Source organism: Oncorhynchus masou, chromosome 28, assembly GCF_036934945.1.
Source record: "Oncorhynchus masou masou isolate Uvic2021 chromosome 28, UVic_Omas_1.1, whole genome shotgun sequence".
Classification (NCBI taxonomy): domain Eukaryota; kingdom Metazoa; phylum Chordata; class Actinopteri; order Salmoniformes; family Salmonidae; genus Oncorhynchus; species Oncorhynchus masou.
In genome coordinates this window covers 51,488,884-51,513,876 of record NC_088239.1, presented here as the reverse complement: position 1 = coordinate 51,513,876, position 24,993 = coordinate 51,488,884, and the positions used below count along the sequence as shown (strand labels likewise).

Genomic DNA, 24,993 nt, shown 5'->3' with positions numbered 1-24,993 from the left:
TAAATAAATGTCTCGCATTTGAGAAAACGTTTGCTTCACGCAGTGTGTAGGAAGAAACGGAGAGAACATGGAACTTGAAGCTGGCTGCTTAATATAGCCTATTAGAGTTGCTTTTCTTCGAGGCATAATTTTGTTTGATGCAGGAAAGTCAGATTAAAGTGAGCCTTGGCATTTGTTTTCTTGTGTGGTGTGATTCAGAAAAGATTGGGAACAAACGGTCTATGTCCATGTAGTTGCAATGCAAGTGTCAGAAGAGGGACTGTCTCCTCCCCATTAAGTATGATCCACTGTAGGCCAGCAGATAGGTTATGCAGAGGAAATGGTTTATTTCCATGATTCACATCCACTGGACATCCTTTTAACAAAATGTAAAATAAATGTTTAAAAAAGTGCATTACACATTAACATAGTGCAAACAATAAGTTACAGCTTAAAATGTAAAAAATAAAATATAACAAAAACAATCAATCAATGTAAAAAAACTTACTCTCAATATGATGATGTATGTTTTATGAGTTTTCATTCATTTATGCCTTATATGCAAAAACATATCTAACACTTGTTTATGGTAAGGAATGAATATCAGGGAAAGATGGCAACTTGTACTCTTGACATGAACATCTTGACATATAATTTCCCCCTCTTCCTATGTCTCAGGGTCTCTATACCCAGCTTTCTGTCTCACACTCTCAAAGCATTGACCAGTTTAAGGATTGTCAAGTAGGGGCAGGTGAACCCTAAGATGCCTGGGAATGTATGTAGAAAACTTTGTTCTGTGCCCATTTGCACAAATAAACCCCTCAGACTTTGGTCTCAATAATAGAAAACAAAATAATAGCAATTGATGAGCCTGTCAAGCAAATACACGTGTGGGAGTGAGAGCTTGTGTGCTCCGTGTGTATCAAGATGTAGCTTTCGAGGGGCATCGGGATAATTCTTTTTTTGGGGGGGGGGGGTCAGAGGGCAAGTGGCGTTTCCATGGATACACTCATTCACAATGACTCTGCAAAGCCTGTGACGAGGTTAGGACAGACAGAGCTAAGGCCAGGGTTAAGGCACTTAAGTAGAAATAGATTTCTTTTTAAATTAAAAAAACAGTGCAGTAGCTTTAAGCATAGCATCAGTTGTGATGGACTAGTTCAAGACACTCCTTTTGACTGCACTTAAATCCTCCGTCATATGGCCTACTGTTCACTGTTATGAGCATGACATAACACCACTGGCCAACCAAACAGATCCTACAATAATGTCATCACCACACCAGTGTCGTGAAATAAATATTTGAACCTTCGGGATCTAATTCCACTCTTTATAATATTATAGGGTATTCTGTAACCCTTTCAATTACCTGCTATGTCAGAAGTTACATCATGCTTATAACAGCTACATGAAGGCATTATAACAGTGGGTTGGAATAAAGCGCAAACCCAAATGATATATGGTGACCTCAAGTGCTAGACATCAGATTGGCTGAACTAGATTCAATAAAAAAAAGTTTTTTTTTTAAAGGGACAGGGGGCAGTTTTGTAGACAAATTTAAAACACTACTACTTCCTATTCCATTCTAATAACTGTATTTCCTGTGAGGCAACCTCTTTAAAATTGAATACCTACCAGTGAACACAGGCAAATTCACCCAGTGCCTTAAGTGCAGTAGCCTTAAGTGCAAACACCACAAAGTGTTCACTGACCACAGAACCCAACCCATTAATGTGGCTTGTACCCAAATTAAATGCAAATTTGCTTTGACCAGTACCTCTGAGTAACAAACACTGACGATAGTTGCTAATATAAAAAATGCAGAGCCACTCATATGATTAAAGGGATAGCTCACCCAAATTACACATTGCTTCCCTTACCCTGTAAGCAGTCTATGCACAAGGTATGACAGCAATCCATTCTTTGGTTTAGTTACTCTGGCACCGTTTCTACATGCTAACATCTTAGCATTTGTGGCACAAATCCCATTCAAGTCAGGGGACCGATATTAGAATTTTCCGCATATCATGTCCAAATTATCCAAAAGTATCCAAAATTGATTGAGAAACTCAGTCACTTATAGATGTTTTAAACATGATGCGCAAGAAAATCTAATAATAAAAAATGGGGCCCATGACTTGGAAACAGTGCTAGGGAAACTACACCATAGCATTGATTCCTGTCATACTTTGTCCATAGACTGCTTACAGGGTAAGGAAAACAATGTCTAATTTTGTAATTTGGGTGAACGAACCCTTTAAGAGTGATTTTCATTTTTCTTTGTTCAGTTATCACAAATCAAAAGCAATCTTGTCTACATATAGTATAGGCCATTGCGTCAGTGGCAACGACATATGTACAGCTCAATTGAAAAAAAAGTAAATTGATCCCCTACTTTAAAAGAGCAACAGATGTTTTGCACTCATACACAGACAGCTTTCACATTGCACTCCTGTCACAACCATGGTAATAAACTCCTGATGTATGCATGCGCCTGCACACACACACACTGCCACCATCACACATATTATCCTTGCACACTCAACATGCCAAATGCATTAGTTTATAAACAGCCAAACAACTTTCAAAAGCATAATACCCTTTGGGGCAAAGTAAGTTTAGGCTGGCCACAAAGAAGTCAACTACCTGCATATTATGCGCCAGTTTATCAAATTAGAACCTGCACTAAATAAATACTCGGACTGATAAATATAGGGGTTAAGTTAAGGGAACATTGGTCAAACAGCATGCGGGATGGCAGAGCCTCCAGTCAGACTTGGCCTGTCACACTGTGCTGCTGCTCTACACACAGCTTCGGAAGTTTCTCATGTCTGCTGTAAATAAACAAAAGAATTGTAGTAGCTAGCTACTGATATTCTACAGACTGCAACGGAAAGCAGAACTGTAACCCCTTTCTGAGAAACTATGACGGTAGATAATCGTCTGCTCCTTCCAAAGCCTCAACTTGTTTTTTTGTCCCAACTTCCTAGTTTGGCTGTTAGTGTTGCCGTGCGAATGCAAAAGGCTGAGAAAAGCTGCTTCTTTCCCAAACAGATCCAGCTAAAGCCCATTACGCTGTGCTGCTAACATCACAGACACATTTGGAACCCCCAGGTCTGTGAAAGCAAAAACAAGCTGTTCAAACAAATGTGACTTATACAGTAGTTCTGCTTCAATGTATGGCAACGATTCCATTTTTTTTTGTTACAGTACAAATAAAGGGAGTCCAATGTTGCTCTGGCACAATGACAGTTGAATAAAGCCGGTTTCACAAAGCTCCTACACCTACTGTGCAATACCACAAATGTGTGTCAATAGGGAGGAGAATAAATAGAAGAGGAATGCCGTCAGAAAAAAGTTGAACCTAAATGTATTTGATTGCCTTTTGAGAGTGATGCAGAGATGATGGAAGAAAGATGTGGAGTCAGACACAGTATGTCGGACTACAGCTGGTCTGGAGAAGAGGGGACAGAGCACTAATCAGTGATAAAGTAGAGTAATACAGCATTGTGAAATCCAATCCCAAAACAATTTGAACTCTCTCAGTTGCCCACAAATCCTCTCAAACCATACAAGGATGTTGATGAGTCCTCAATCAGATCATTGAACTACTGTACCTATTGCCTTTGCACAGCAGTGGTGAAATGCCAGCTGTGGCAAAAACTAAACAAATCCAACGTTTATATGCTCCCTCTAAACTGCTTCAAAGAAACAAACGAATCCAGGAGAGAATGGAAAACGGGACTTAGTCAATATTACTTCTCTTTCTAAGTTTCTTCCCATCATCCATAGCATTGCTCAAGAAGAGGCTGTAGCCGTGACGACGAGGACACGTGTAACACTGTACGGCCATGAATAGCATATTGACCACTTTTCAAGACATTATTTCATGAAGTACCTCAAATGGAGGAGGGCTGGCTGAGCCAGTCATTGAGAAGAGAGGCAAGACAACAAAGACCGTCATGGACTAAAATATTATTGAGATGCTTGTGTTCCGACTGAGGTACACTGCTTCGCTTGAAGAGGCAGGAAGATGCTCATATGATGAAGTCGTTATTCGGTGACACAAAAACGCAAGAGGAAAATACAGTAAGTGAGGATTCAATATTCAACCGTCAGTCTGTTCAGGGGCACATGAGGAGATGTTGAACAAATCGAAGCAGAGGCTCAGTTGCACACATTCATTGAGCTCCATTGAGAGTACCTTCTCCAACAGTATCTCTTATTTGGATTGATAAACAGACAGTACAGGTATGTATAATAGGAATTGTGTTGTTATTTTTCTTTCTTCCAGCCAACATGCTCGAGAGACAGAGGAATCTCCAGGCATGTCTCCAGGACACCTCTAGCAAACCTGGCAAACTTCATCCTCCTTCAAACCGGCTCCCTAAGTTCTGACAGCGGAACCTGTCTGGAGGAGACACACTGGAAACACAGTCAGCTCCTGGGGGTGGATGGGGGCTCAGAGGGTTCCTCTCCCCCTGGTGTGGAGGGGCAGGCTGGTGGCTCGGTGGAGAACAGCTGGGCCTGATCGTCAGCTAGGTCTGAGAGGTCCTCGGTGGAGAAGGTGAGGCCTCCCAGCTTGGCCAGGGAGCTAGAGCGTTTGAGCAGGGAGGGGAAGGTCAGGCCGGCCAGCCTCATGCGGGTTTCTATCTCCTGGGTGCGCTGCCGGACCAGGCCTTGGTGTCCCCCGCGGTTGCTGTGGAGGCTATCGCTGCTGGAGCTCCGGGTGAGGGTGGAGCCGTGCGGGGAGGACACGGGGGTCCAGGTCTGGGCGGAACCCTGGGGGTACGACACCGGGGTGGTGTTCATCTGGGGGTCTGCGGCTGTGACCATGCAGCTGGTAGATGGAATGGGGGTTTCAGAATGCATCCCTACATCCCCCTCCATTTCCTCCACCGCCAAGTGCAGGTCCATCTGCTCAGCAAGCCCAGCCCCTGAGAGTAGACCCTCCATGGCCAGGCCTGAAAGCCTTTCCAGCTGTTCTGCCCTCTGCCTCACCAGCCCCATCCCCAGCTCAGGCCCCGTCCTCTGTAGCACCACTCCACCACCAGGAGGCTGAAACTCCACCCCAGCAGGCTGCAACTCCACCCCTCCACTAGGAGACTGACCTGCTGGCCTCTCCCCGTCCAGGCTGAGCTTCATAAACGTGAGCTCCGTGATGGCTCCGGTCCCAACCTCCCTGCCTGGCCTTGGCTCCTGTTCTTCCTCCTCCTCCTCATCCTCCTGCAGCTCGTCCATGTCCTCCGTCTCCAAGGAGCAGTGTCGGTCTCGGGGCAGCTCCTCGCAGCTCATGGGCGACACCAGCCGCTGGCGGTAGGCCTCCAGGCGGGCAATGGTGGCAGGTAGGGTGCAGGGGGAGTGGGGGGCAGGGGTGTTGGTGAAGTGGGTGCCAGGGGGGTCTATGGAGATGGTGGGGACCACCCCGCAGTGACGTGTGGGGTTAAGGCGGTGGGTGCGGCCTCCTGCTGGGCGCTCGCAGCGCCGCCCTGGTGGCAGACGCAGGCAGTCTTTACATGACTGGTAGGAGGGCTTGACTTTGTAAGGGTTTCCTGTGCTAGCACTGTCCTAAACAGAAGAAAGAGAGAGAGGGAGGGAATGCATGGTCAGAGAGGTCTCGAAGCTAATAAAACACCTAATATTATGACACCTATAAGATGCTGGTCCCTGAAATTAATGGGATCGAATAATGACAGAAACATTAGGCATTACAAGGCATTACAATTACCCGCATGTAAGCTTAATATTTTAACCTTAACCCCAAACAAGTTCAAGTCAAAATTAACCCAACTTTTACACCCCCATTTGTATAGATACAGGTAGCTATTGACTGCTCCACTCACGTCGAAGGTAGCGGGGCAGCTGCGCTTGGCAGCCAGGCGGTTACTGTTATTGGCGTTCTCGTTGTTAAAGCGGTTCATGTTGACCTGCTCCTTCCTCTCTTCATCCTCTCTCGCTCCCTCTCCTCCTGCAGCAGTCCAAGCCAGGGCGGCCATCTCTGCCTCCTCCTTCTGCGCCTCCTCCTCGTCCTCCTCCTCCACAGTGCTGAACTCCAGCCTCAGCCTCATGTCCTCCAGGGGCTCCAGGCGGCCCCCACAGGTCTGGGCGGCGGTGCCTTCCCCGGGCAGAGCCAGCTGGGCCATGGGGAAGCCCTCGTCCTCCAGAAGGGCGTCCCTCTCCACATCCTCGATCTCAATAAACACCCTCTCCATGCCCAGCAGGGGAGGACCACGCACTGGGGTGGAGGGCTCGCTGTCTAGGGCCGTGTCCGACAGCCGTCTGAAGTAGTAGTTGTAGTTGAGGGGGTCCAAGGGCTCCACCTCCAGGCCCAAGCTCCGGCAGGGGGAGGCTCCGCAGCCCTCTCTCCCCCAGGCCTCACCCTCCACGGGCGTCTCCTCTCCACCACAGCACTGGCCAGACGCCTCATCTGGGATGTCCTCCCCTCCCTCGGGCCTCCACAGCTTGTTGTGGCGCTGCTTACTGGGGGACGAGGGGGGGGGGGTTTAGAGTGACCATGTGTACAGAGCGTATGTATTGTATACAGACAGACATCATAGACATAATGGGATGCTTAGCCACTAATAAACTTTGTGGCCATTATCTGCAGTCTCTCTACCAAGCTAATAATACACAAATAACCTTACAGATTGCTTAACTTAGCTGACCCCGTCTAAACAGCTACGGTGGTAATTTAACGGTCACATTTGATCTGATCTCTATGCAGCGAATTAGGTAGAAAACCTCATGACTGCAGTGGAGTGAGAATGTAAATTAATGGTAGAGACAAGGCACAGCTGGTTACACAGCGCCTTCGGGAAGTATTCATACCCCTTGGCTTTTTACACATTTTGTGTTACAGCCTGAATTCCAAATAGATTTCCCCCCCCCTCGCCCATTTAAGCACAATTCCTCATGACAGTGAAAACATGTTTAGATATCTTTTCAAATGTATTGAAAATAAAATACGGAAATATCTCATTTACACAAGTATTCACACCCCTGAGTCAATACATGTTAGCGTCACCTTTGGCAGCAATTACAGCTGTCTTTCTGGGTAAGTCTCGAAGAGCTTTGCACACCTGGATTGTACAATATTTGCACATTATTTAAAAAAAAAAATCATTCAAGATCTGTCAATTTGGTTGTCATCGCTAGACAGCCATTTTCAAATCTTGCCATAGATTTACAAGCCGATTTAAGTCAAAATTGTAACTCCGCCACTCAGGAACATTCAATGTAGCCTTGGTAACCAACTCCAGCGTAGATTTGGCCTTGTGTTTTAGGTTATTCTCCTACTGAAAGGTGAATACAATAACATGATGCAGCCACCATTATGATTGGAAATATGGAGAGTGGTACTCAGTAATGTGTTGTATTGGATTTACTCCAAACATAACACTTTGTATTCAAGACAAAACGTTTGTTGCAGTATTACTTTAGTGCCTTGTTGCAAACCGGATGGATTCTGCACAGGCTTCCTTCATTTAACTCTGTCATTTAGGTTAGTATTGTGGAGTAACTGCAATGTTGTGGATCCATCCTCAATTTTCTCCCATCACAGCAATTAAACCATGTAACAGTTTTAATGTCAACATCGGCCTCGTGATGAAATCCCTGAGTAGTTTCCTTCCACTCCGACAACTGAGTTAGGAAGGACGCCTATATCTTTGTAGTGACTGGGTGTATTAATACACCATCCAAAGTGTAACTAATAACTTCACCATGCTCAAAGGGATATTCAATGTCTGCTTTTTTATACCCATCTACCAGTAGGTGCCCTTCTTTGCGACCTCACTGGTCGTTGTGGTTGAATCTGAGCTTGAAATTCACCACTCGACTGACGGACCGTACAGATAATTGTATTTGTGGTGTACAGAGATGAGGTAGTCATTCAAAAGAAATCATGTTTAAAAAAATCATGTTTAACACTTATAGTCCATGCAACTTATTATGTGACTTGTTAAGCATGCAATCTCAATTAAATACATGTTAATTTCAGCCTGTAACACAACAAAATGTGGGAAAAGTCAAGGGGTATTTTCTGAAGGCACCGTATACCTGAACAGACCTACATACCGTAAAACTTAAATTAAAACGCTGAGTCGCAAATAGCCGTCTGTCCCTTTTAATAGCAGGGCCTCTGCACACATTTCAGCAAATAAACGGCTATTTCAAATAACCGCTGGGTCTAAAGTGAATTGTTTACTAGTGAACTTCCGTACCGTAAAGATTGCGCGAAACACGATGAAGGAGACCAACATCATTTCCATGGATGAGACGGCAGTGTGATTTGACATGGTCGGCTCAACGAGTGAGAATGGTGCTAAAGTATGAAAGTGGGTTGATGACATGCAGCCTAGTCTTCGCAAGTCTGATCTGTGGTGGATCTGTTATTATAAGGTTTATACTGGTCATATTTTGTCACAAACAAATGTGGTAGTCTTTTCAACATTTTATTGAGCAAAAGCTGTGTGCATTAAGGAAATACACACCTGGCTCAAATAGAAGTATGTCTCTAATAAGCGCCGGTTGTGTGTGATTGAAGCAAATGAACACCTGGGCTATTAATTTAACTTTTACAGTATACCTGTATAGTGCCCCAGGCAACCCTGACTGACTCACCTAGCGTCCAGGATGCCCTCGTACTCGGCCAGCTGCCTCATGAAACCAGCGTTGGGCCGAGCGATGCTCCTCTTCTGCTTCACAAAGTTGTAGGCCTTCTCCAGAGTCCAGCCATACTCCTTCATGGCATACGCTATGACCGTGGAGGCTGACCGGCTCACACCCATCTTACAGTGGACTAGACACTTAGACTGGTTCTTCCTGTGGGGAAATAATACGTTTTACATTAAAACCCTGCTCATTTAGAAGATAGTTACTAGGCTGTCCACATAGCTTATAGAATAACTTCGGCCAAGACAGAGTCACTAGCCACTATTTAGTAGACTACATTGCCTTTATTGAGGTTCTGTGGTGAATACTTCATATGCTCCCATACATGTTTGCCGTTCAAGGAGTAGGGTTCAGTTTGTTTTGAGAAGTAGGCACTCACTTGGCTCGGACAATGAAGTTGTATGTCTCGTTCCAGTGGGCCAGCAGGTCTGTGGCCTCCTCGTCGTACACCCGGATGTTGTGGTAGGTGAACATGCCCGGGAAGAAGTTGTCTATCTCCCTGGTCACGTTGAGGATGTGGCCCACACTGCATCAAGAAGAAAAAAACATGCCAGTCTTTAGTTCAGTGGTGCTAGCGATGTTCTAACAACAGACCTTTTTGTATTGGTAGGTCTTTTGAAGGAGAGATTCAACAATGACCTGACAGACATGTATTGTCCTTGAGAATACAGAATAATACAACGCTATGTTTGTGAGCCAGGGCTGGTGGTTAGGGAGCAGTTCTAGACATAGCTTTAGTGTTTGTGAGACGCCCACTCACCCACAGTCCCGTAGTTCCTCTAGATTTGAGGCATTCCACTCAGAGCCCTAGAGAATAAACAAACAAAGGAATGCACATCAAGACAACTTAGTCAGGTTACAGGGGTGAAATGAACTGTAACTACACCAGGGTTACAGTGAGAGGTGTGGCAGGAGTTCAGAGGTTAGCGAGGAGGCCGGTAGTTACATTTGAGTCATTTCGCAAAGTCATCCAGAGTGACTTACAGGAGCAATTAGGGTTTAGTGCCTTGCTCAACGGCACATAAGCAGATTTTTCACAGTCTGCTCGGGATTCGAACCAGCGATCTTTCGGTTACTGGCCCAACGCTCTGAACCGCTAGGCTACCTGCTGCCCTAAGGGCCTCTCTTTTGTACCTACATGTACAGATAAACCATTCGATACGAAAGTAGATCTGTTTAAATTATTTCGCAAGATTAAACTTAAGCATGTGTTTTTGCAAAGCACTGTTTCGGGCCTAGAAACACATCAAAGAACTGGTACCCATTTTAAGCCCAATAGCAAATTCTGTCCTATGGTTAACAACTCCTCGATGAATACCTATTGTTGGTTAGTCGAACAAGAAGTGATGTTTGTCTCCTATATACACTGACAAACCACATTCAGAAGATGAACGTTTCCATAGAAAACTGAGTGTTGATCCCACAGGTGTTCCAAAGGGATATATGCTCTAATCTGGAGCCCTATTACACCACCTCATCTCTAAACCGGAATATCTTTGCTGCAAATGTGCCATACGTCCATGCTTGTACATTTTACCAAAAGTACACAAACCTAAAACACAACAAGGCAATTAATCCAGGCAGATCAGTGGTTGCAGGAATAGGCTCAATGCTAGAGCCGTTGTCGAACTTTGTAGACATTTTTATTAAAACTCAAGTGCAAGCCATCATATGGAAAAGATGTCGAGAGTCTATATACCAGCATTCCCCATGTGGGGTGGCGGGCAGCCCTAGCTCACTATTTGGGAGACAGAGATACTCTCGAATATCCACCAACTAAATGTATTTTAGAGCTGGCTGAAGATGTTTTGACGTATAACTATTTCAGGTTTGATGGTGAATACTACCTCCAAACAAATGGAACATCGATGGGCTCCACATTCACTCCGAAGCTATGCTAACCTCTATGTGGGTCTTCTTAAAGAACGTTTTGTTAATAATGAAAATGAAAATCCATTTTTGAATAAAGTCCTGAAGTGGTATCGATATATTGACGACATTTTTTTGCATATGGGAAGGACCGAAAAAAGAGCTGTCAGATTTTAATGGCACTCCTCAATGACATTGACCCCAATCTCAAATTCTCTACTGAATATGACACTCGGCGTGTTCATTACCTGATATGTGGATTGAGAAATCAAATGGAACCCTGTTTACTACTCTGTATAGAAAAGAAACAGACAGAAATACTCTTATTACAGGGGGACAGGTTCCATCCTGAGCCGTTAAAAAGAGGACTTCTAAGAAGCCAGTTTTGAGGTTTCTAAGAAGAGGCTATTCGCCACAATGTGTGGATGAAGCTCTTCGTTTGGCTTTGGGAAAAACACGAGATGAACTGCGACAAAAAAGGCCCGCTAAAGCTAAAGAACACTAATGTTCACAACCACATATACTTTGAACTCGCGAAAAGTGGGAGATGAGGTCAAGAAACACTGGCATATTTTAATCATCGGACCCAGCTTTGCCGGCTGAATTTTTTAAAAATCCACCACTTATTGTCTATAGGTGAGGTTGCAATTTACACGATAAATTGGTTCATGCCAACTGCCAGCCACAAAAGAAAATCAGCCAGGCTCTTTCATGCGCTCTACCAAATGGTAGCTATAAATGCAGAGGATGCGCACAGTGCAACAATAATGAAGTGTGAATATTTCTGCCACCCAAACACAGGAAAATGGTTCCAAATAAATGACATTATTACGTGTTCCACCACCCATGTTATTTACATTATTAAATGTCCATGTGGGCTCTGCTATGTAGGTAAAACCTCCCGCTCTCTCAAACAGAAATCACTGAACATAAAAGTTCAATCAGGAGAAAGGACAGGAATTATCCAGTCCCAGTACATTTTAATGACCTGAAGCACGACATTTCTACCTTTAGATTTTGTGGCATAGAGAAAGTTAAGATATCAGACAGGGGAGGAGATATTAATAAGTAAATGAGAATGTTTTGGGATTTTCACCCTCCAGACGTTATTTCCAAAAGGAAATAATGATGATATGCCTATGAATGTTATGTTGTGAATTTGAACAGGAATTATGCCCCTATTTAAGATTACTCTGATGTTTTTCGTACAATGTACCCAATGATTAATGAAAACTTGCTCGGTAGGTCTATGTCCTCATTGTGGTTTTACAGACGTGTTTAATATGTCTTATTTACACACTTTATTTGAATATTTATGAAATGTATATTGATATATTTGGTAGCACTTATTTGTTTTTTCCTTCGCCTCCAACCCCTTTCCGTGCGTGGAACGGATGTGGGTGTGGCTAGGTCTACATAAGGGTGCTATTTTTTTTTTGAAACCCTCAAAAGCTCTGACGAAGGCCCCGAGGCCGATACGTAAGTTTACTAAAGATCAGTGATACTATCAAAAGCCGTGTGCGATTTCCTTTTTTCCTTCATGGATACAAAGAGACCATTAGGATGTCAAGGAAGGTTCTTACCAAGTAGAGGTGGTCGAAGATGAGTGTGGCTTTGTCCATCTGACCCAGGATCAGCAGCATCTCGTTGTCGATGAACTCTTTGTACTCCTTCAGGTTACAGCTCATATGCTGCTCCAGCTCCACACGGATCTGGTGGGGACATATCAGGTATTAGGTTGCACCATGGTACTATACCATACACATAAGTGAAGTTGGGAGGAACTATGTACAAAAATGTCTTAACGGTTCACCCGACATGGATGAAAATACCCTCAAATGAAAGATGACAGTCTGCACTTTAACCTCAGTCATTGTATCATTTCAGAGCCAAAACAACAACATGTGTCACCGCCCCAATACATTTGGGGCTCACAATACCTCCTTGGAAGTGACATTCTCCAGGTCACGGAACATCATGATGGTGCGTAGTTTGGCTTTGATTGCACACTCGGTTCTCTCGCTCTCCGTTGGCCTGTTCAACATGCGTCAATACATTAAGACAATTATGAATGTAACCAGAAAAGGCCCGGTTAACACCATAATGGACACACAGTACCTTCTGAGATTGGTAACGCAACTGGAAATGAATCATACTAAAGTCAACTGAAGTGAACTTTGCTAAATCGGATGAGTGAGGTCTTACCGGTCGACGAACATGGCAGGTGAGTCGGGCCGCGTGGTCTCCAGGTCGGTCATAGCGTTCCACTCGTTGATGCAGCTCTGCTCGGAGGTGATACAGCTCTCATAGAAGCCCATCCAGGTGAGGGCCATGCCCCCGGGGAAGTAGTTGTACCTGCGAGACACCTCGCATGCCTTATGGAGGATCTGCAGGGCAGACCTGAAGACACGCCGGTAGCAGAAGCTCTCAGTCACAATACAGGCTCACAACAGCAACTGGTCAGTAGCTATTCCACTGATCTAATGACATGGAGAGTCAGCCTTTGGATCATTGATTTTTAATGACGGCAGGAAATTCAGAGCACATTATTAAGGTGGCTTGTCAGATCCAGAGCAAAATATCAATCTGTTAAGAATGAAAGCAAATTGTAACGTCTATTTACCAGTAGATGGTGCATGGACACTGTCAGCGTTTTTTCCCCCCAGCATCACAGTGTTACCAGCCTGAATAATTCAACTAGTAGTTTATGATTTTCATTCCATTGATTGTTGATATTAAGATGAAACCAACACTACAAGCCCAAGGTGGTAAAGTACAGTACTGTCCACAGACAGTCACTATGGTTTCAGGGAATATAAGGTCACCAGACAATGATATTCTGAAGTACCCAAACACAGTAGAAATTAAAAACACAAAACAGACACTTACCACATGGCCTGCACAGAAACAGGCTTGAAGACATGCGATCGTCCTCCTGTGTTCACACTAAATCCTCTGAGGAGAGAGAAGATGGGAGGATGAAGGATTAGGTTGGGTTCATGGACAGAGAGAGGGAGATAGAGAGAGTGGTTTGAAAACACAAACAGGGGCTGAGCTATAGTGGCTCGGGGTGCTATTCAGGAAACAAACCAATGGAACATTCCTCCAGCATAGAGAGAGGGATGACTTTAACAGCTCAGCAAGAGCTCATCTGCCACATGGAGGGATGAAAACGGCTGTAGTTCACTGTACTGCCCACTGGAGGGCAAAGTAACTCATTCTGCGTCCCTTACAGGGCTGAGCCGTTTGAACGGGCTTAACGAGCAGAGATACTTCATGGTTGACTGTGTGAATCCAGCTTGGTTGTCTGTGGGATGTACTGTGTGTGACACATACCGTACCTTTGTGGAAAGGTCCATGTGGGGGGCAACTCTACTGACAGCCACGTTATAGAGGAAACATGTCCTTTCTATGCCTGTGACGTGGTTGCCCCACCTAGATATCTGAAGATGTAAGTCTCTCTGGATAAGAGCGGCTGCTAAATGACTAAAATGTAAAATGTAGAAGAGCAGCACTTACCCATCTCCATCCAAATGGATCTTCGTATCGCTCCAGAGCGGTAGCACCATCCCGATAGAGCAGCTTTTACTGGGAATAATACAACAGAATCAACCATTTCTCTAAGACAACAACAAACCACATTGTAGTCTACCACTGCTGGCTGAGGAAGAAAGACAGGTGGGTACCTGTCCTTATCGGTGAAGTCCATCCCTAGCAGGATATTCTCCTCGGTGTCCTGGCGACCACTGGTGTAGACCACAACCATGTACCGCACGCGGTCAGACCAACCGCTCTCTAACCGTACAGCCTGGGTTACAGCAGGAGGAATAGGTTGCACTGTGTAGCATCTGTGCGTCAATCAATATGGATGGTAAGTACATTTGTTAGGATTTGACTCACCAGTTTAATACGGTCCTCAGAGCGGAGGGTGTTAATCATGACCTGCAGGTGTTGCGGTAAGTCACCTAGGAGAGAAGCGAACCACATACCATCATCCAACTGCTTCAGGTGGTGTGTCCCGATCAATCAAACCGATCAACCCATCAGCCATATCTTGTAGAACTATTTCCAGCTCAGCTATCCAGGCTCCTATTCAGATGCCCTCCTGCAGGTTGATCCAATTCCAACCACAGCAACACACGTCTGTACAGAAGTTACACACGGCAGAGCAAAGCCTGAACATCGCATGACGGGACATGAAAATAATTGGGAACGGTGTACCAGAACATCTAATCTCAAGTACAACCCTTGGCTAAACTGATACAAACATGCAGGAAGAGTCAGTCATATGCGTAAACACACAGACAAACCCAAGGTTTATCAGAGCTAAGCATGGACTTGAACGCCTGGTGATGTAATCAAGGAATCTGGAATGCTTCTCACATTGATCTTGTGTTTAACCTGCGTATCATAGGGGAGGAGAGGGGAGGGGTGTGTTTGGACTCCAAAATGAAGGGCTAGCACTCCCCAATCGAACAAATGTCAACAACAACCCTGCTGTGAGACATGCTGTATCAGGCACACATATGCCTACGGGTGCATACACACCACCGAGGTAACATCAGCTGCACTGCGGGTTGGTTAGTCCAGCTAGGTGAGTTTATGTAACATCTTGATGGGAAAATCAAACAAGCAGGATCTAGAAAACCAGATCTACAAAGCCCCTTTACTGCTAAAAGCAATACCTGCCTTGAGGGCACTCAATCAAAGGCCAGGTAATCATTCAGTGAACATGGGTTAAACACAGGCTCAACCACAAAAGCCCAACCTCAGCAAACATGACCTTTTCTTTGCATGGAGCTTTAGCAGTGGCATTGTCACGGTTCACTGAACAACAGGCTCAGTGTGTGTCAAGAGTGTTTGTAGTTACCTGCGAGTTTGTGGTGTGTGGGTGTCTTGGGTCCCTGTGCATTGGTGCCCTGCTGCAGGAAAAGGGCAGCTCCTTTGACCATGAAGAAGCTCTCGCTGAGGCTGTAACACAGACAGGCAAACACAGACAGGCAGACAGGGAAACAGGGTTTACAGACGTCTCAGACTGCATCAGTATCTAGTGGTTTTATGATGTAACACAGAGAATGGGGAAGCATTCATTTGAGAAGTGAAAGAAAGAGCACATACTGTACTGTAAGTAGACAACATATCATCAGAAAACCTAAATAGAGTGTTGGGCAAATCATTATACTGCTTGAACAGCTTAAGCAGTGTCTGTGGCACACTGTACTTCTACGGCGTTCTACTCAGAGGACATTAGAAATATTCGCTCCATTCTACACCTGTTCGTTCTCCCTTCCCCGTTTTGTTGTGCTCCATTTACGTAGGTGTACAGATTAACAGAATGTCTGTTGTCGCAAAACTACTCAGCCATAGCCTTACTTTACTTCCCATGTCTTTGACAGACACCAGTGAGTTCACTTCAGTGAAGTAAAACAGCCATAGCCTTACTTTACTTCCCATGTCTTTGACAGACACCAGTGAGTTCACTTAGGTGAAGTAAAACAGCCATAGCCTTACTTTACTTCCCATGTCTTTGACAGACACCAGTGAGTTCACTTCAGTGAAGTAAAACAGCCATAGAAAGTTATGTGGAAGCTCTACTGTAGAATATCATAAGGTTGATGTGGTTCAATTAACTGTCCAACCCACAGTATTCTTCTCACTTTCAATAAGTGAGACTGTTTTTCTCTAGAGCCAGGAATGGAGACAATGACCTGGAAATGTCGAAATGTACCGAGGGCAGAATCAGGGAGCAGAGCTAAAGTGAGAGAAAGAGATAGGGTGGGATGGCTGTTAATTGCTTTTCAAAGGTTCAGTGACCAGCAGAAAAGGACATTCCGAGCTCATCAGTAAGTGAATGTCAGCAGACTTTAGAGACCTTTCCTTGATGAAATATTCCCCTCAGATAATGAACTGACAGAACGTGATTAGGTCCCCTGACCTTTCGGGGAGGGGGGTGGGGGAGATAATTGTGCCCACCACTGTAATATGTCCCCTATCTGGCCAGCACCATTCCTCCCTTGTCTGGCCAGGGATGGGCTCTCCTGACTGTCCTGTGCTCGAGGCACTGACCACCCCCGGATAAAAGCTAGGTTTTCCTTGGACTCCACAATGTCCAGGAGAAACAGAGCTAAGTGTTCACTGGCCATAACATTGACCAAAAGGAACAGAGCTGGGCTTTGTTAACAGGCAGGCTGCCCTCTCGCTCTGCCACCACACAAAGACTGGTATGACAGAGTGGGTCCGTCACAAGAGCTTTTGTTTCTGTTCAGCTGTTACGTCGTATTGTTTCTTTTCAGAATGTCCTGAAAAGACGATGACGATGAGGGTGGTCTCGGTCAAGAGGTCAGAGAGTGGAGTACGATAGGAAATCAGTTGGGTACATAATATGTAGCTCATCTTTCAAAATGTCCAAAGTACTCTAAATCAGGATGTATAGCATCAATAATCACAATCCAGAAACAAGAGTGACAGATGGATGTATAGACCTAACGGTTTATGGAATATGCTCCAGCTACTGCTAATCTGTCCATTACACACTATTACTGAGAAAAATCAGAGCTAATACCCATGTCTCTAAGACAGCTGGGAACAGAACACGTCTAAAAAAGGAACACAAGAATCGAGACAGCAATTAAAACAATACCCGTAAGCAATTCTAACAGTACGATCAAATGCACAATTAAAAGTACACTTTGTATTTGTCGAAGAAAAATGAGTTGTCAATAAAATGCACAGAGCTATAAAAATGGATGTTACACTTTTATTTTTATTTTTTACCAATGACTAATAAACAGAAAATGCAGGTCACACAATACATGCACTTCCAAGTTACTACCATTCAAACCATCTTTGCTACCACTTATCAAGGTAATAATGCCAGTGACAGAAACACTTAGGATTGCCTCTCCTGGAGTGAGTGTGCTGAAGACTTACATTCGGTAGATCTCGCTCTGAGTCCGGACTGCGTTCTCCACAAAGTGAGGCAGCATGGTGAGCATGGCTTCCTGCGAGGGCTCCACCACAAGATGCATCCTGATGCTGGTTACTGGATCTCTCCCTCAGTAGCTCTCTGGTCTACTGGCTTCCTCACAAATCATAGCTTCATAGCATTCATAACCATTTTATGCCTCAAAAACTACATTTGGCTTCTGAAGCACAATAGCCAAGATTGCCTTGGGTTTCTTTTTTTTTCTTGGGTAAAAAGGCATAGATTGGGTTGAACTAGTCTGATCATGTATCCTGTCTTGGTCTGGTGTGTGTCTCTCCCTCCTGTCTGTCTGAGTTGTGAGGATTAGTCTCCAGACTTCTGCTGTGTCTGCTCAGCTCAGCTGCTTATCTCTTCTTCACAGCGCGCGCTTGAGCAATCAGCACTCCCTCCGCAACACTCCTCCACAAAAGCTCTATTCAAGCATATTTCGCATTGGCTGGGTTGGGTGGCAGGGAATCTAGCTCGGCTCAGCTTCAGTCTACAAAGCACGCGTCTGTAGAGTGGAGGCTGTTTGACATGAAGGATCCCTGATGAGACACTGAGCCAAAGGATACATACTACTCATTGAGTGACATATTCAACTTTGTATGAACCACAACTTGTTCACAGAACACATCCAAGTTCATAATAATCCAGACATAGAGGTTGAAGCAATTTAAGAAAGCTACTAGTTAGACAACACACATACCAAGGAGATCTCCCCTTTCTAAGTCCCTGCATGTAAAACACACACACACACACACACGTTGAGCACTCTCCTTGGCTGTTGCATAACTCTGTCTGGTACTTGGGGTTTCTGGCTGAGGCAAGCAGGGTGCTGTGAGAACCAAGGGCTGCTGTAGGGTTGAATGTGGATCAAGTTTCTGCCTGTGATACAGTATGGCCTTCAGAGGGGGCAGGTTGAAGTTCATTGTCACGAGTATTGTTCTGGAGGCAGAACTGAGCCATTTCCCATTAGATATGCCAGCTGCAAAGTCAAAATTGGCTATATTGTAAAAATTCTTTAAAACAAAAATGTGCTTTTTGGTATTCATTTAAGGTTAGACATTAGGAATAGCAATGTGGTTAAGGTTAGATTTAAAGTCAGATGTATGACGTGGCTGTGCTAGCTAGTGACAACTGTAGAGCTGCCTAAAGAACAAGATTCATGATTAAAAACGCTAACCTGCTCAGAGAGGCAGACTCACTGACATCACTGGGTCCACAGGACTTTGACAGGATGAGATGAGCAGGTCTAACGTGGATTAGGCTGGGCCGCTTCCAAAACAGACTCTTCAATAATCAATGGTGTGACTATTCCGCCCTACAGTGTGTATCTGGGTTGGTGACTCGTTATCATTATCAACACAAAAGTCTTTGTTTCAGCCCAGTGGTCCAAACTTTTTGGGGCCGGGGACTTTTTTTGTAATAGCAAATTCATCAGGGATCCCCTCATAATCAGAACATAACTTGAGTTTGATAAAAGGTTTTACTAGGGACTTCAGCAGTGAATGACTGGACTAACCAAGTCTCGGGTCTTGGGAAGGAACAATTTAAGGCCCGCCTCTTGGCATCGGAGAGAAAATGTTGCAGTTTTCAAACAAATGCCCTGCAATTCTACACGTCATCATGGGGCAGAGATTTTTAGTTGTTTCAGCTTTAAAGCTGATATCCTGCAATCCTACACCCTCTAAAAACATATCCCAGACCCTTTGGACAAAATTGGTTTAAACTGTTAGTAATATAAAAAAATATTAAATATTAATTATTATTTTTGATCTGGCCGCAGATCCCCTGCGGGCACCTGGTTTAGCCTTTTAACTAAAAAATAACATGTAATGATGCTGGATTCAAAACCCCTCATATCAATCATTTGGTTTAGTTTGTGTGTTTTTTTACTTCTCTCATCCTCCATGCTTCTTCTGCCAAGAGAGCAGGCAGAAGCAGCTCTGCAGAAAAGATTTTACATCATCAAAATGTCTCTCCATCCCACCTTTCAAACATTCCTCTATCTGCCTGGTGCCACCAAGAATGTAGTCTACCTTGTCAATGTTAGAATCTCAACACACCCTGTATGTATCATGTCTACCAGATGAGGGAATATGTTGTGTAAGGCTGAAACCTCCCTTGCCCAGCCAGGTTGGACTAGAGAACAGAGTGTGCAGCCAACACTGGGCCTACTACAATGGCCAAATAGGCCTTATCACCTCTCTTACCAAGAAACTCTGACAGTCTAATCTAGAACAAAACAAGACCCTTACATCACATCCTGCTGTAGCCGAGCAGAGGATTCCATCTGTGCTACTCACCCCCAGCTCTGAAATACAGCTGGATAGTGTTTCTGGTTTGATGGAATGTATGATAGCGGTTGATGGGAATGTTAACTCTGGGTTGAACCATTAACACTGTTACAGTGGTTACAACTAGGCTTTCATTTAGGTGTAGAAGGGTCCTCTGATAGGGACATTTAATGTACTACTGTAATGAGCTGCAATGGTGTGGGATGTTCCATCCCTTTTGCAAGCGATCATGGTGTGGGTCAACTGATTGGATGATAATTATACTAAACTCAGCAAAAAAAGAAACGTCCTCTCACTGTCAACTGCGTCAGCAAACTTAACGTGTGTAAATATTTGTATGAACATAACAAGATTCAACAACTGAGACATAAACTGAGCAAGTTCCACAGACTTGTGACTAACAGAAATTGAATAATGTGTCCCTGAACAAAGGTACAAAAGTAACAGTCAGTATCTGGTGTGGCCACCAGCTGCATTAAGTACTGAAGTGCATCTTCTCTTCATGGACTGCACCAGATTTGCCAGTTCTTACTATGAGATGTAACCCCACTCATCCATCAAGGCACCAGCAAGTTCCCGGACACGTCTGGGGGGAATGGCCCTAGCCCTCACCCTCCGATCCAACAGGTGGGATTGAGATCCGGGCTCTTCGCTGGCCATGGCAGAACACTGACATTCCTGTTTTGCAGGATATCACACACAGAACAAGCAGTATGGCTGGTGGCATTGTCATGCTGGAGGGTCATGTCAGGACGAGCCTACAGGAAGGGTACCACACGAGGGAGGAGGATGTCTTCCTTGTAACACACAGTGTTGAGATTGCCTGCAATAACAACAAGCTCAGTCCGATGATGCTGTGACACACCATCACAGACCATGACGGACCCTCCACCTCCAAATCGATCCCGCTCCAGAGTACAGACCTCAGTGTAACGCTCATTCCTTAGACGATAAACACGAATCCGACCATCACCCCTAGTGAAACAAAACCGCGACTCACAGTGAAGTGAAGAGTGAAGAGCACTTTTTCCCAGTCCTGTCTGGTACAGCGACGGTGGGTTTGTGCCCATAGGCGACGTTGTTGCCGGAGATGTCTGGTGAGGACCTTCCTTACAACAGGCCTACAAGCTCTCAGTCCAGCCTCTTTCAGCCTATTGCGGACAGTCTGAGCACTGATGGAGGCATTGTGTGTTCCTGTTGTAACTCGGGCAGTTGTTGTTGTCATCCTGTACCTGTCACGCAGGTGTGATGTTCCGATGTATCAATCCTGTGCAGGTGTTGTTACACGTGGTCTGCCACTGCAAGGACGATCAGCTGTCCATCCTGTATCCCTGTAGCGCTGTCTTGGCATCTCACAGTACGGGCATTGCAATTAATTGCCCTGGCCACATCTGCAGTCCTCATGCCTCCTTGCAGCATGCCTAAGGCACGTTGATGCAATTGAGCAGGCACCCTGGGCATCTTTCTTTTGGTATTTTTCAGAGTCAGTAGAAAGACCTCTTTATAGTGTCCTAAGTTTTCATAACTGTGACCTTAATTGCCTACCGTCTGTAAGCTGTTAGTGTCTTAACGACTGTTCTATAGGTGCATTTTCATTAATTGTTTATGGTTCATTGAACAAGCATGGAAAATAGTGTTTAAACTCTTTACAATTAAGATCTGTGAAGTTATTTGGATTTTTACGAATTATCTTTGAAAGACAGGGTCCTGAAAATTGGACGTTTCTTTATTAGCAGAGTTTGTTTTTTAATGGATATAACATTAACGCAAGAACAATAACAACATAGACCTACAATATGTGTAATTCAGCACCAGTGTCCATGTTATTTCACCAGGACATTTCTGTGTGCCTCCTGCTGTAACCTAACCCTGGAATTCCCACTGACACAAGGACCAGGGTCAGGGGTCTATGTCCATAGGCTTTGGGAAACATACTCACCGATCTCATGTATACCACGCCTCACCCTACTGGAGCACAACAGATCCTTCCAATGCATCCTTAACCTCTCTTGGGTAGGGGGCAGTATTTTCACGTCCGGATGAAAAGCGTGCCCAAAGTAAACTGCCTGTTACTCAGGCTCAGAAGCTAGGATACGCATATAATTAGTAGATTTGGATAGAAAACACAAGTTTCTAAAACTGATATGGCAGGCGAAACCCTGAGGACAAACATGCCAAAAAAAAGACAAATTCAGCCTACCACTGTTTTCTATGGCTGTCACATTTATTATAGGGCAAAATCCTCCAAGATTGCAGTTCCTAGGGTTTCCACTAGATGTCAACAGTCTTTAGAAAGAGTTTCATGCTGGTTTTTGTAAAAATTAGCTAGAAATTGTAGATTTTCTAAGTGGTTCCCATTTTGGCTGTAGTGTTTCCAAGTGTGTGGAAGAGAGCGCGTTCTTTGGTATTTTTCTCCGGTAAAGACAATAATGATTCTCCATCTAAAATGTTATTGTTTATTTACGTATTAGAGTACCTAAGGTTTGATTAGAAATGTTTGACTTGTTTGGAAAAGTTTATTAGTAACGTTTGGGATTAATTTTGTATGCATTTTGATGGCGGGATTATTGACTGAAGCGCGCCAGCTAAACTGAGTTTTTATGGATATAAAGAAGGACATTATCGAACAAAAGGACCATTTGTGATGTAACTGGAACCTTTTGGAGTGCCAACAGAAGAAGATAATCAAAGGTAGGGCATTTATTATATCGCTGTTTCTGACTTTCGTGGTGCACCTGCCTGGTTGAAATATGTTTTTCATGTTTTTGTATGCGGGGCGCTGTCCTCAGATAATCGCATGGTGTGCTTTCGCCATAAAGCCTTTTTGAAATCTGACACAGCGGCTGGATTGACAAGAAGTGAAGATTTATTTTTATGTGTTACACTTGGATTTTATGAAAGTTAAATATTTAGAATTCTGTAGTATGAATTTTACGCTCTACAATTTCACCAGATGCTGTCCCACCTGGTTAATGTCTGTGCATGCACAGCTTCTCAGGGAAATATGGGGGGGGGGTGCTTACCTCTGATTTGCTCTCCGGTCATCATCACTCCCAAAATCCTGCAAGACAAATACAAAGAGAAATTTTACATATAGTGTAGGCCCACTAGAAACACAAACCAGTAACCCTTCCACCATGGCTGTGCAGACAGTACAGCAGCATGGATTGCGCAACAGCAGCACATGACCATATTATGACCTGCTATGTCCTATGCTCCCTTCATTGACCTTGCTATAATAGCTCATCACAATGTCACAGTACAATGTCTCAGAGGATTCCCATCGACTGGTGGGGACATCAGAGAGAATCCTTCCCTTTAAAGATTTGGGTATATAGGCCATTACTATGGTGTTTTTGATGTATGTGAACAAGTAACTCAATAAAGACCTAAGGCCTACTGTAAAGTAACGGTTAGAGCAATGTTGTAACTCCTGAAGACAGAGGGCAGAGTAATTGTGGTTGTTTGTTGCATTACGTAAGGTCTGTGCATAAAACTCTCTCTGTGTTCCATGAAAGGTTACAGAGGTTGTGGTGCCCAAAAGAGCCCTGACATAGGCCTAAACTCTGTGCTTGACCCGTGGTGATGTCGAAGAGGTTACCTAATCCAACAGCTCAAACTAATCCAATCCCTTGTAGCAACATACTCTAGACACTTTCAGGTGTACAAGAGAGGAATACACAGGATTATACTGTAGGTCACCAACTCAGTATGAAATCCTTTCTGCAGCAGTATCTTTAATGATGTAATTAGTATGACATCATTTCTGCAGCAGTCAGCCATGTGTGTGTTTGTGTGCGCAATTGACTGCCACGATGGGAATTCAAGCCATAATGGGTTCATTGGCCTTTGAAAGTTATGGTCTAGAAAAAATGCATCATATGCTTTATTAGGGAGATCAGAAGCCGGAGAGATGTACTACAGTGTATGTTTTAACTGAACTTGGGTTTTAAACGTTCAATACACTTGCATTGAATACAGTGTATCAGCGCTCTCTACTGGCCGTACCAGGTCACTATCTATGATCTCATATGTTTTGAAATATTAGCTCACACCTGCCACCGTAGTATTTTGACAGTGAGTTGAACCATTAAAACGAGCGGGTACCAACCGCAGCATCCCTGACTCACTAGTGATGTAACCGTACATATTAATAGGCAAGTAGCTAGTTGTACTATTCTGATCAATCTCACTCTATTCCATATGCCAGTCAAAGCAAATTAATTTAAACAAATGACTTACAAAATGTGCAAAAGCCTGAGTTAATATTTTAATCAAAGTACCTACTGTATAAACGCATATTTGTCTTTAAACCACACAGGCTGAAGGCAGAAATAAAATGTTGCCACACGCAATGAATGCATTGTTCTGGTAACTAATCCCCAGCTCAGATTTTGTTTACAAGCTAACGTCGCGGGGCTGGACTAGTTAACCATTCTAAACGCCATGGATTCCAGGAAGTCAACTATTAAACAATGTCCATACAAAACTGTTTTGCCGTGTTAAATAAAAAGTCACAACATTTCTAAAATTCTATTGACAGCTGAAAGCGTTCTCTGCTATGCTGGGCCTAGTGGGTGAGGGACGTGGGTATCGGGCGCATCCCCGGCGTTTCCTCCACGGCGCTGCCTATAGAGAACAGCACCCGCGCTAGACAGTTTCCACTTACCTCCCCCGCGGTGGTGGTTGCGGTACTGGCGGTGGATGCCGCGCTGGGGGTGGGAGAGCGCTGCAGGGTTACCAGGGCCATGGTGGGCTGCTGTTACGGAGGAGGGGAGTCCTTTGAATGGGAGAAAGAAAGGCGCGTTGCTCTGGGACAAGATGCGCCGAAATTGTCCCTGTCCAGCACAGGAGAAAAAGCTCAGGATCGCATTAAATATTTTTTTGCCTCTGATTTCACCATGATACACCCATCACCGGCTTCCGCCTCGCTCATCCTCCACAGTTCGCTTTAGAATAGTCATCTGTAAATAGTTGTAAAGGCAAGAATAACATTTCGTCCATCTGAGTTATATGCCATTTTATCTCGCAGACAAACAAAACATCGTAGATTGCATGAGGAGCAGAAATGACATGCGCTTCTGTTTTACTGCCGGATACTAGGATTGGCCGAACCAATTTGCGTGCGCGCTGTCATTGGGCAAATGTCGTCAAGGTGATTCTGGCCAGACTATATTTTTGAGACTATAGACCACAGAGTATTCTCTG

At 44.4% G+C, this 24,993-nt stretch overlaps 1 protein-coding gene across 3 annotated transcripts; it reads right to left on the bottom strand.

The window, feature by feature from the left end:
• Nucleotides 1–302: 302 nt before the first annotated feature.
• ssh1b (slingshot protein phosphatase 1b) lies at nucleotides 303–24,993 on the bottom strand. 3 transcript variants are annotated; one of them, XM_064942452.1, is made up of 15 exons: nucleotides 24,455–24,993; nucleotides 22,809–22,846; nucleotides 15,392–15,492; nucleotides 14,422–14,486; nucleotides 14,208–14,329; nucleotides 14,041–14,109; nucleotides 13,411–13,476; nucleotides 12,727–12,921; nucleotides 12,462–12,555; nucleotides 12,105–12,233; nucleotides 9,413–9,459; nucleotides 9,032–9,178; nucleotides 8,602–8,802; nucleotides 5,823–6,459; nucleotides 303–5,547 (listed from the first exon to the last, which is right to left on the bottom strand). In XM_064942452.1, the coding sequence occupies exons 1-15, from the start codon at nucleotides 24,533–24,535 to the stop codon at nucleotides 4,417–4,419; spliced, it is 3,123 nt and encodes a 1,040-aa protein (XP_064798524.1). In that variant the 5' UTR covers nucleotides 24,536–24,993; the 3' UTR covers nucleotides 303–4,416. The 3 variants fall into 3 exon arrangements, with proteins under 3 accessions (XP_064798524.1, XP_064798525.1, XP_064798526.1); XM_064942453.1 differs by lacking the exons at nucleotides 22,809–22,846; nucleotides 24,455–24,993 and adding an exon at nucleotides 17,452–17,892; XM_064942454.1 differs by lacking the exons at nucleotides 13,411–13,476; nucleotides 14,041–14,109; nucleotides 14,208–14,329; ... (2 more) ...; nucleotides 22,809–22,846; nucleotides 24,455–24,993 and adding an exon at nucleotides 13,145–13,404.